The sequence below is a fragment of the Mobula birostris genome, chromosome 24 (assembly GCF_030028105.1).
Source record: "Mobula birostris isolate sMobBir1 chromosome 24, sMobBir1.hap1, whole genome shotgun sequence".
NCBI classification, from domain to species: domain Eukaryota; kingdom Metazoa; phylum Chordata; class Chondrichthyes; order Myliobatiformes; family Myliobatidae; genus Mobula; species Mobula birostris.
In genome coordinates, this window is record NC_092393.1 from 6774542 (window position 1) to 6786624 (window position 12083).

General features: G+C 50.0%; 1 protein-coding gene across 2 annotated transcripts in view; it reads right to left on the reverse strand.

The window, feature by feature from the left end:
- The window catches only part of myo15b (myosin XVB), a 210376-nt gene that overhangs the window by 104509 nt on the left and 93784 nt on the right, over positions 1 to 12083 (reverse strand). For both annotated transcript variants that reach the window (XM_072242387.1, XM_072242388.1), the window contains 2 exons: positions 7940 to 8059; positions 7141 to 7366 (listed from right to left, as the gene is read on the reverse strand). In XM_072242387.1, the coding sequence (XP_072098488.1) occupies positions 7141 to 7366; positions 7940 to 8059 (346 nt within the window). The remainder of the gene's footprint in view (positions 1 to 7140; positions 7367 to 7939; positions 8060 to 12083) is intronic.

Below are 12083 nucleotides of genomic sequence, written 5' to 3' on the forward strand. Positions count from 1 at the left end.
GGTCGGCACTGAAATTATCAAACAGTTATTAAAGACCCGCATACCCCATGACCTCTCCCTCTCCTTGTCTTCTCATCTCCAAGCTCCCCTACCTCACTTACCCACTCCTCATCTGCTGATCTCCTACCTGCCCGTAGATTGGCCCAATTGCTCACTCATCTCTCATTCACAACCCTCCAGCGTTCATATTAACTTCCCTCTGACACTGGGTCCCTTCTCTTCAGCTTGTTCCAGTAACTCAGTCACCTCATCTTGTAGTGCCATTCTCATCTTCCCAACTACTTGTCTTCCAACAGCCCCATAATTTCAAACCGAGTCCTCTCTCCTCTTTTTCAAGGTTCCTCCTTTCTCTATTACGTGTCTCCCTCCCAGTGTGCCACCCTTCCCAGTCACTGTCCTTGCTGATTGTCTCTCCGCCCTCACCTCTTCTTGCCCATGTCACTCCTGTTCCTTTTACTCATCCCATGACTTCTCTGCTCAAAACCTTCAGTCTCAATGCTAGCAGCGCGGTGGCTGTCAATGCAGACAGCCTCTGGTGAGAAGCTGCCTCTGGCGTGAAGTTGCCTCTGGTGAGAAGCTGCCCTTGGCGAGAAGCTGCCTCAGGTGAGAAGCTGCCCTTGGCGAGAAGCTGCCTCTGGCGAGAAGCTGCCTCTGGTGAGAAGCTGCCCTTGGTGAGAAGCTGCCCTTGGTGAGAAGCTGCCTCTGGCGAGAAGCTGCCTCTGGCGAGAAGCTGCCTCTGGTGAGAAGCTGCCCTTGGTGAGAAGGTGCCTCTGGCGAGAAGCTGTCTCTGGCGAGAAGCTGCCCCTGGCGAGAAGCTGCCCCTGGCGAGAAGCTGCTTCTGGCGAGAAGCTGTCTCTGGTGAGAAGCTGCCCTTGGCGAGAAGCTGCCTCTGGCGAGAAGCTGCCCTTGGTGAGAAGCTGCCTCAGGTGAGAAGCTGCCCTTGGTGAGAAGCTGCCCATGGCGAGAAGCTGCCTCTGGCGAGAAGCTGCCTCTGGTGAGAAGCTGCCCTTGGTGAGAAGCTGCCCTTGGTGAGAAGCTGCCTCTGGCGAGAAGCTGCCTCTGGTGAGAAGCTGCCCTTGGTGAGAAGGTGCCTCTGGCGAGAAGCTGTCTCTGGCGAGAAGCTGCCCCTGGCGAGAAGCTGCCTCTGGCGAGAAGCTGCTTCTGGCGAGAAGCTGTCTCTGGTGAGAAGCTGCCCTTGGCGAGAAGCTGCCTCTGGCGAGAAGCTGCCCTTGGTGAGAAGCTGCCTCAGGTGAGAAGCTGCCCTTGGTGAGAAGCTGCCCTTGGTGAGAAGCTGCCCTTGGCGAGAAGCTGCCTCTGGCGAGAAGCTGTCTCTGGCGAGAAGCTGCCTCTGGCGAGAAGCTGCCTCTGGCGAGAAGCTGCCCTTGGCGAGAAGCTGTCTCTGGCGAGAAGCTGCCCTTGGCGAGAAGCTGCCTCTCGCGAGAAGCTGCCCCTGGCGAGAAGCTGCCTCTGGCGAGAAGCTGTCTCTGGCGAGAAGCTGCCTCTGGTGAGAAGTTGCCCTTGGCGAGAAGCTGCCTCTGGCGAGAAGCTGCCTCTGGCGAGAAGCTGCCCTTGGTGAGAAGCTGCCTCAGGTGAGAAGCTGCCCTTGGTGAGAAGCTGCCCTTGGCGAGAAGCTGCCTCTGGCGAGAAGCTGCCCTTGGTGAGAAGCTGCCCTTGGTGAGAAGCTGCCCTTGGTGAGAAGCTGCCTCTGGTGAGAAGCTGCCCTTGGTGAGAAGGTGCCTCTGGCGAGAAGCTGTCTCTGGCGAGAAGCTGCCCCTGGCGAGAAGCTGCCCCTGGCGAGAAGCTGTCTCTGGTGAGAAGCTGCCCTTGGCGAGAAGCTGCCTCTGGCGAGAAGCTGCCCTTGGTGAGAAGCTGCCTCAGGTGAGAAGCTGCCCTTGGTGAGAAGCTGCCCTTGGCGAGAAGCTGCCTCTGGCGAGAAGCTGCCTCTGGTGAGAAGCTGCCCTTGGTGAGAAGGTGCCTCTGGCGAGAAGCTGCCTCTGGCGAGAAGCTGCCCCTGGCAAGAAGCTGTCTCTGGCGAGAAGCTGCCTCTGGCGAGAAGCTGCCTCTGGCGAGAAGCTGCCTCTGGCGAGAAGCTGCCCTTGGCAAGAAGCTGTCTCTGGCGAGAAGCTGCCCTTGGCGAGAAACTGCCCCTGGCGAGAAGCTGCCTCTGGTGAGAAGCTGTCTCTGGCGAGAAGCTGCCTCTGGTGAGAAGCTGCCCTTGGCGAGAAGCTGCCCCTGGCGAGAAGCTGTCTCTGGCGAGAAGCTGCCCCTGGCGAGAAGCTGTCTCTGGCGAGAAGCTGCCCTTGGCGAGAAGCTGCCTCTGGCGAGAAGCTGCCTTTGGCCATATAACGAGCAGTCCAGATCTCTGGCCCATTTTGTAGTTCCATACACCAGTACAGCACAGGAGTAGATCCTTTGGCCCAGGATGTCTGTTCTGAACATGATTCCAATTCAAACTAATCTCGTCCACCTGCACATGGTGAGTAATCTTCTATTCCCTGCCTGTTCATGTGCCTTGCTATCGTACCTGCTTCTACACCTCCTCAGCACATTCCAGGTACTAATCACTCTCCGTGTAAAAAATAACTTGACTCATAGATCTCCATAATCTTTCCCCTCTCTCACCTTAAATCTATGCCCCATAGAATTTGTCACTTCCACCCTGGCAAAAGGACTATCTACCCTATCTATGCCTCTAATAATTTCACATGCCTCTATCAGGGTCAACCTTCAGTTTACAAACTCAAGAAATTATCCAAGTTTGTCCAAACTCCTTAAATCTATTACTCTTTAATCCAGACAACATCCTTGATAAACCTTTTCTGCTCCAAAGCCTCTGCAGCCTTTCTGTCGTGGGGCAACCAGAACTGTACACAGTACTCCAGAAACGGCCTAATCGAAGTTTTATACAGCTGCAACACAACTTTCCAACTATGACACTCAACACCTCAACCAACGAAGGCAAATGTGTGACATGCAAGTGGCCTTTTCTACCACCCACTTTCAGGGTGCTATGGCCCTGTTCCCAAGATCCTTTGTACATTAGTGCTCCTCAGGATCCTGCCATTAACTGCACATTTTCTTCACTATCTCACACTTGTCTAGAGTCACAGCACAGAAACAGGCCCTTCAGCCCATCCAGCATGTACTGACCACTCCCACGAACCTGCACCCGGACCACAGCGCTCCACATCCCAGCTATCCAGGTACCTATCCGAACTTCTCTTAAATTGATTCTAGATTAAGCTCCACCTGCATTTCTCTGCCAATATTTTTGAGTAGTCTATATCCTGCTGAATTGTATGACAACCTTTCTTTCTATCCACAGTTCTACAAATTTTTGTGTTGCCATCAAATTTATTATCAGCTCATCTATACTTTCATAGAAATCATTTATATATATCACAAACAATGGCAGTTCCAGCACTGATCGCTGTGGAACACTGCTGTTCACAGACCTCCAGACAGAATAAGGCCCCCCCCCACCGCCCGCCACTATATTCTGTCAGCTATGGTCATGCCAGTTTTGAATCCAGTCTGTCAAGAGAGCATGGATTGTGTGTGCATTTTATCTCCTGGACCAGCCTACTTCGAGGTACCTTCCCAAATGCTTACTGAAGTCCACAATAGACTACATTCCCACATTCATCAATCACCTGCATTATATCCTGAAGAAGATGTGATCAAGTTAAAAAGACATGACCTTCCCTGCCAAATGTCATGCTGGCTACCAAGTCCATGCTTTTCCAAACATGAGTAATTCTTGTCTCTAAGGATCTTCTAGAAATAATCTTGCCGATGTAAATCAAATCAAGTTTAATTGTCATTCAAACCATACATGGATACAACCGTACGAGACAGGGTTACTCTGGGACCAAGGTGCAAAAACATACACGTGCATTCAAAATAATGAGAAAGGAAAAAAAGAACATAGGCACGTAAGAAAACAAGTTTTTAGACCAAGTTCCTAAGCGACAAGTCTCTCAAATTGATGGTTCCTCTCAGTCCAGCCGGTAATTCCATCGATCCACCACTGGAGGGCAGCACTGACAGGAGAGGCCACCTCTCGTATCCCCTTTTGCCTATCACCTGTCCAGCTCTTGGCTCCATCCCTCCCCCTCCTGTCTTCTCCTATCATTTTGGATCTCCCCCTCCCCCTCCAACTTTCAAATCCCTTACTCACTCTTCCTTCAGTTAGTCCTGACGATGGGTCTCGGCCCGAAACGTCGACTGCACCTCTTCCTACAGATGCTGCCTGGCCTGCTGCGTTCACCAGCAACTTTGATGTGTGTTGCTTGAATTTCCAGCATCTGCAGAATTCCTGTTGTTTGCACCTCCAACCGAGCCTGGACGGCTCAAGGACTGAGGCCTAGTCCTAGCTACAACCGGAGGGAACACTACTGCCTTGCCGCCTGTCTCACCACCAGACAAGGGTAGCAGTCTTGTGGCAATCAATGTCCAACAGGGTCTAGCAATCACAGAAGAAATGTCGAAGACAGTCACTCAGTTTCACTGTGTGCCACCTTCACACCAGCTCTGGTGCCTCCGAGGTCAGCTTGCTAACCTGTAAAATGGTGGATTACCCCTTTCCCCTTCTTAAACAGAGGAACGACAGGCTACTTTCCAGTCCTCTGGAACATTCCCTCTGGCTAGAGAGTATACAGAAGTCTCTGTAAAGGTCCCTATAATCTCCTCTATTGACTCCATCAACAAACTAGGAACTTATCCACATAAATAATCCTCAAGCGATCCAGCACCAAATCCTCCTTGATAGTAATATGCCCTAGGATTGGTGCATACCCTTCCCTCTTCCCTCTATCCTTCATGTCTTTGGTGAATATTGATGAAAACTACTTCTTCAGCACCTCGCCCACTTCCTCTCGCTCCAGGCATAAATTCCTGCCTTTTTCTACAGTGGTCCTAACCTCTCCCTGGCTACCCTCCTGTTTTTAATGAATGCCTTGGGATTTTCCCTAATTCGACTCACCAAGGACACTTCACGGCCCCTTTTAGCCCTCCTGAATCCCTGTTAAGTTCTATCTTGGTTCTTTTATATTCCTCAAGGACTATGTCTGGTTTCAGCCGTCTAACCCCTACATATACTTCCTGGCTTTGACAAAATTTGCAACAGCTCTCCTCACCTTTCTTCCTCGCAGGAACACGTTGGTCCTGAATCACGAATGCTGGCTTTTAAAACACTCCCACATGTCAGATGTGGATTTACCCAATGATACCTGCTCTTGGTCTATTCTCCCCAGCTCCTGCCTGATACCTTTGTAATTAGCCCTCCCCCAGTTAAGGACTTGTCGCTTGGTTACACACCAAATCTAGACAATTCCTGGGAGAAATGATGAAGGAAGTGTAGAGTACAGAAGGGAAGGCATGCCAGCTGGACACCATGTCTTCTTAGTCCTATGTGTAACAGAGTAAATTAAAGTCATATACATCACAAAATGACCACTGAGACCATGCTGACCTATTAAGCACCTCCTTGCACTAATTCCATTTTATTTCCCCCCACATTCTTACCAGCCCCTCTCCTCTCCAAATGTTCATTCAACACAATGGAGCATTTAATTGACCAGGCTGCACGCCATTGGGATGTAGGAGGGAACCAGAGCACTCAGAACAAATCTGAGTCACAGGGAGAAAATACAAACTCCTCACAGTCACCAGCCAGTGTTCCCCAGTGACCTAACCAGCCTATCACATCACTAGTCAGTGTGCCCCAGTAATCTAACCAGTCTACCACATCAGCAGTCAGTGTTTCCCAGTGATCTAACCAGCCCACCACATCAGCAGCCAGTGTTTCCCAGTGATCTAACCAACCCACCACGTCAGCTGCCAGTGTGTCCCAGTGATCTAACTAGCCTACCACATCAGCAGCCAGTGTTTCCCAGTGATCTAACCAGCCTACCACGTCAGCAGCCAGTGTTTCCCAGTGATCTAACCCGCCTACCACATCAGCAGCCAGTGTTTCCCAGTGATCTAACCAGCCTACCACGTCAGCAGCCAGTGTTTCCCAGTAATCTAACCAGCCCACCACATCAGCAGCCAGTGTTTCCCAGTGATCTAACCAACCCACCACGTCAGCTGCCAGTGTGTCCCAGTGATCTAACTAGCCGACCACATCAGCAGCCAGTGTGCCCCAGTGATCTAACCAGCCTACCACGTCAGCAGCCAGTGTGCCCCAGTGATCTAACCAGCCTACCACGTCAGCAGCCAGTGTGCCCCAGTGATCTAACCAGCCCACCATGTCAGCAGCCAGTGTGCCCCAGTGATCTAACCAACCCACCACGTCAGCTGCCAGTGTGCCCCAGTGATCTAACCAGCCTACCACGTCAGCAGCCAGTGTGCCCCAGTGATCTAACCAGCCTACTACGTCAGCAGCCAGTGTTTCCCAGTGATCTAACCAGCCTACCACGTCAGCAGCCAGTGTGCCCCAGTGATCTAACCAGCCTACTACGTCAGCAGCCAGTGTGTCCCAGTGATCTAACCAGCCTACCACGTCAGCAGCCAGTGTGCCCCAGTGATCTAACCAGCCTACCATGTCAGCAGCCCGTGTGCCCCAGTGATCTAACCAGCGTACCACGTCAGCAGCCAGTGTGCCCCAGTGATCTAACCAGCCTACCACGTCAGCAGCCAGTGTGCCCCAATGATCTAACCAGCCCACCACGTCAGCAGCCAGTGTTCCCAGTGATCTAACCAGCCTACCACGTCAGCAGCCAGTTTCCCAGTGATCTAACCAGCCCACCACGTCAGCAGCCAGTGTTTCCCAGTGGTCTAACCAGCCCACCACGTCAGCAGCCAGTGTTTCCCAGTGATCTAACCAACCCACCACGTCATCAGCCAGTGTTTCCCAGTGATCTAACCAGCCCACCACGTCAGCAGCCAGTGTTTTCCAGTGATCTAACCAGCCAACCACGTCAGCAGCCAGTGTTTCCCAGTGATCTAACCAACCCACCACATCAGCAGCCAGTGTTTCCCAGTGATCTAACCAGCCTACCACATTAGCAGAAGATTCCAATGCAGCTGAGACAATGAGATGTAGTGCAAAGTCATCCTCAATGGCCAATGGCCTTAAAAAACAAATATTGGGATGGGTCTGGTGCTCCATAGAGCTGACATGCTCATCTTGCTAACCTGTTTGGCTTGGGAACAGGAGGGGGCGATAATGGTCGGGACTGGTACTTCTTTATTATTTCTCGAATGTTGTGACTGGGTTCTGGTCTCTTTCTGATATTGACAGTCGTCACTGTCTCTTCTTCATCAGTCTCCTCCGTCTTCTTTTCATCGTGCGAGTCTTCGGCTGGGGTGACTGGAGGAGGGGGAGGAGGAGGAGGAGGAGGAGGGGGAGCTGTAGCGGTTTCTAAAGGAATAAAAAGAAAACAGTGCTTGAGTTGAAGATTATCTAAAGATCATTATATCAACCTTAAATAATTGACTATCTTCTGTTCAAGATGTTTTGAAGGGAGGTGGAGCAGGTCAAAGTGGGACAATGAATGAGTGAACAGAGTGAGCTGGACAGGCCACCAGGGGGATGTGAAGCTCAGTCCAGGGTGCGGGGAGGTGAAGGTGAATGGGTGATCACAGATTGGACAGCCGTTGGTTAGCTTGATCGGAGATTGGGAAGCTGAAAGTAGGTGAGAGAGAATGGCTGATTATAGTCCAGGGGTAGCCAAAGGCCACTAAACAGTTCACAGTATCTGAACTTTATTCCAATTTGATTTCAAAGAATGGCTGACCATTTGTTGATAGTACAGCAGAGTGTAACACAGCTTGATGTGGAATTATCCTGACAGAGGGAGATCCCATGCCGACCACCTTTCTCCTCCCCCATCCTGACAAAGTGGTCCCTGAATTCTATGCTAGACTTGATCTGAAGTCTGGATAACAGCCAGTCGGTCATGGAGGATCACCGAGCTTCTCCTCACTTGAATACCTTTCTGCTTCTCCTCTTTGGGGCTCTCAGATTCTTCAGCTTCCTGCTTCTTTTCTGGTTTCTCTGGTTTGGGAAGCAGTATTTTAGACCGACGTTTCAACTTCACACTTTCCTTCTGCCCTGCGGAAGAGCAGAGTGGAAAAGATCAACAAACAACATCCCATACACATGAAACACCTTGTCTGAAAGCAACAACAAAAGAAAAAATACCCTGATCTCCTTCATTCAGCTATTTTGAGACACATAATATTGGATGTGATAGGTTCAGAAGGTTTGGAAGAGACAACAGAAGTATGAGTAGGACCTAAGATTTTCAATATAATTTGGGTTTGTTCCACTTTTATTCAACAATTATATCAACGTTGCATCAGTGACCTTCAGATTGAAGAAGGAAAGCTGGAAAGATTTGTGCTTCTTCTTGCCCACTAATTCAAACAAGGAGCTGCAGCCAGGAAACGGGGAGTTCTGCTCACTAAACCCATGCCGACTAGGCACCTATTTTCACACAGATCACCCCCATTTCTTCTCCCCACCCTGCCACCAACTCCCACTCCAGGTTCTACCACTCTCCTGCACGACAGAGTGGCTAATCAGGCGGACTGGGGGGAGGAGGTGGGGAATTGTAGAGACGGAGGCTGGAAGGTGGCGTGTTTCCAGGTATAAGGTGGGACTGATGGGGAGATGAGGGAGGGGAGTGGACCGGATCGGATACGTAGGCTGAAGAGGAAGAAACCCAGGTGGGTGATGGACAGGGATGGTGGGTGGTAATGAATCTGAAATAGGAGAGGTGGGTGGGGGTGATAGAAAAGGTGAACAAAGGGAGAGGAAACCTGTGTGGACTGGTGGGAATGGGAAAGAAAGGCAGGGGTGGATAGATTTTACCTGAAATTGAATAATCCAATGGCTACACGAATGGAATACAAGGTGCTGTCCCTCTGGTTTCTACCTGCCCTCTGTGTGGCAGCTGACAAGGCTGAGGGCAGACAGGTTGTGAGGGAAGGCAAAAGGTTGATTAAATGACGTAAACTCAAGCTGGTCGTTGTGGACTGAGCACAGCAGCTCCACACGATGGCCACGCTTGGTCTTGCCGATGCAGAGGAGGTCATATTGCAAGCACTAAGTGCAACAGGTGAGGTTGGAACAGGTGTGGAGACAGGTGTTCTTTGCCTGTACGGTCTGATTGAGTCTCTGGGTGGGGGTGAGGACGGTGTGGAGACAGGTGTTACACTCCCTACAGTTGCAGGGGAAGGTACCAGGAACTGGGGGGCAGGAAGTGGGTGGGGATGGATGAGTGGATCCCAGAGGCACAGAGTGAGTGAACCCTGCAGAAAGTAAGAAGGGAGAGAAGAAAGGGGGAGATGTGACAAGTGGTGGGATCTTGTTGTTGCTGACAGGGTGGTGTTGGAGGGTGTGTTGGAGCAGGGTGCTGGGTGGAGGGTGTGTTGGAGGGTTCTGGGTGGAGGGTGAGTTGAGGAGGGTGGAGGGTGTGTTGGAGGGTTCTGGGTGGAGGGTGTGTTGGAGGAGGGTGCAGGGTGGAGGGTGTTTTGGAGGAGGGTGGAGGGTATGTTGGAGGAGGGTGGAGGGTGTGTTGGAGGGTGCTGGGTGGAGGGTGTGTTTCAGGAGGGTGCAGGGTGGAGGGTGTGTTTGAGGAGGGTGGAGGGTGTGTTGGAGGGTTCTGGGTGGAGGGTGTGTTGGAGGAGGGTGGAGGGTGAGTTGGAGGAGGGTGGGGGGTATGTTGGAGGAGGGTGGAGGGTGTGTTCGAGGAGGGTGGAGGGTATGTTGGAGGAGGGTAGAGGGTGTGTTCGAGGAGGGTGGAGGGTATGTTGGAGGAGGGTGGAGGGTGAGTTGGAGGAGGGTGGAGGGTATGTTGGAGGAGGGTGGAGGGTGTGTTGGAGGGTTCTGGGTGGAGGGTGTGTTGGAGGGTTCTGGGTGGAGACTGTGTTGGAGGAGGGTTCTGGGTGGAGAGTGTGTTGGAGGAGGGTGCAGGGTGGAGGGTGTTTTGCAGGAGGGTGGAGGGTGTGTTGGAGGAGGGTGGAGGCTGAGTTGGAGGAGGGTGGAGGGTGTGTTGGAGGGTTCTGGGTGGAGGGTGTGTTGGAGGGTGCTGGGTGGAGGGTGTGTTGGAGGAGGGTGGAGGGTGGAGGGTAAGGATAGAGCATTCTGTTCTGTTGGAGAGGAGGGAGGGTGAGAGCAGGCATCAGGGAAATGTAAGTGAGTTTTGTCAGCTATAGCAGTGGAGATGGCATGTTTCCTGAAAAAAAAGCCCCCTCTGTCTAATGCAGTGTCCTGACCTACAACACTATTGGAAACCACGAGCTTTTTTTAAAACAATATCTCTTGTAAGATTTGTACTTCTTAACAAACTCGTGTATTTTTTGCACTCACTGGCAATCACTAGCAGCTAAACTAACGGTTTATCACCTTTCTCATTTTTCATTGGCTAAGTATTAGCACATTATCCAACTGACGTGCATCGCCTATAAAAAGTATTCACCCCCCCCCCCCGAAGTTTTCATGTTTTGTTTTACAACACTGAATCACAGTGGATTTAATTTGGCTTTTTTGACACTTATCAACAGAAAAAGGCTCTTTCATGTCAAACTGAAAACAGATCTCTACAAGGCGATCTAAATTAATTACAAATATAAAACACAAAGTAATTGATTGCATAAGTATTCACCCCCTTCAATAAGACATGCCAGATCATCACTGGTGCAGTCATTTGGTTTTAGAAGTCACATAATTACAAACTGTAGTTAAATGGAGATTACTTATGTGCAGTCAAGGTGTTTCAATTGATTGCAGTAGAAATACACCTGTATCTGGAGGGTCCAACTGCTGGTGAATCAGTATCCTGGCAAAAACTACTCCATGAAGACAAAAGACCACTCCAAGCAATTCCACGGAAAGGTTATTGAAAAGCACAAGTCAGGAGATGGATACAAGAAAATTTCCAAGTCACTGAATATCCTTGGAGTACAGTTAATTCAATCATCAAGAAATGGAAAGAATTTGGCGCAGCTGTAAATCTGCCTAGAGCAGGCCGTCCTCGAAAACTAAGTGACCATGCAAGAAGGGGAGTAGTGAGGGAGGCCACCAAGAGACCTATGACAACTCTGGAGCTTCAGTGGCTGAGATGGGAGCTTTGTTGCCTGGGTGCTTCACCAGTTGCAGCTTTATAGGAGAGTGGCAAAGAGAAAGTCACTGTTGAAAAAAAAACTCACATGAATTCTCAGCTAGAGTTTGCCAGAAGGCATGTGAGAGAATCTGAAGTCAGCTGGAGGAAGGTTCTATTGTCTGATGAAACCAAAGTTGAGCATCTTGGCCGTCAGACTAAACACTATGTTTGGTGTAAGCCAAACACTGCCCATCGTCAAGAACACACCATCCCTACTATGAAGCATGGGGGTGGCTGCATCATGCTGTGAGGATGTTTCACTGCAGGAAGTCCTGGAAGGCTTGTGAAGGTAGAGAGTAAAACGAATGCAAAAGAATACAGGGAAATCCTGGAGGAAAACCTGATGTAGTCTGCAAGAGAACGGCGACTTGGGAGAAGATCTGTTTTCCAGCAAGGCAATGACCACAAGCATAAAACCAAAGCTACAAAGGAATGGCTTAAAAACAACAAAGTTAATGTCCTGGAGTGGCCAAGTCAGAGTCCAGAGTCCAGACCTCAATCCAAATGAGAATTTGCGTCTGGACTTGAAAAGGGCTGTTCACTCATGATCCCCATGCAATCTGACAGAGCTTGAGCAGTTTTGTAAAGTAGAATGGGGAAAAATTGCAGTGTCCATCCACACAGACTCAAGGCTGCAATTGCTGCCAAAGGTGCATCTACTAAATATTAACTTTAAGGGGATGAGTAATTATGCAATCAATTATTTTGTGTTCAATAATTGAAATAAATTTAGACCAATGTGTAGAAATTTGCTTTCATATTGACACAAACAGTCTTTTCTGTTGATCAGTGTCAAAAAGAGCCAAATTAAATCCACTGTGATTCAATGTTATAAAACCAAAAAACATGAAAACTTCCATCGTGGTGGGAGGGGGTGAATACTTTTTATAGGCACTGTAATTCTTTTAATTATGTCGCATAGTAACTTATTCATTCCTATCTAAGGGATTTCTTTATCTTACCTATAAA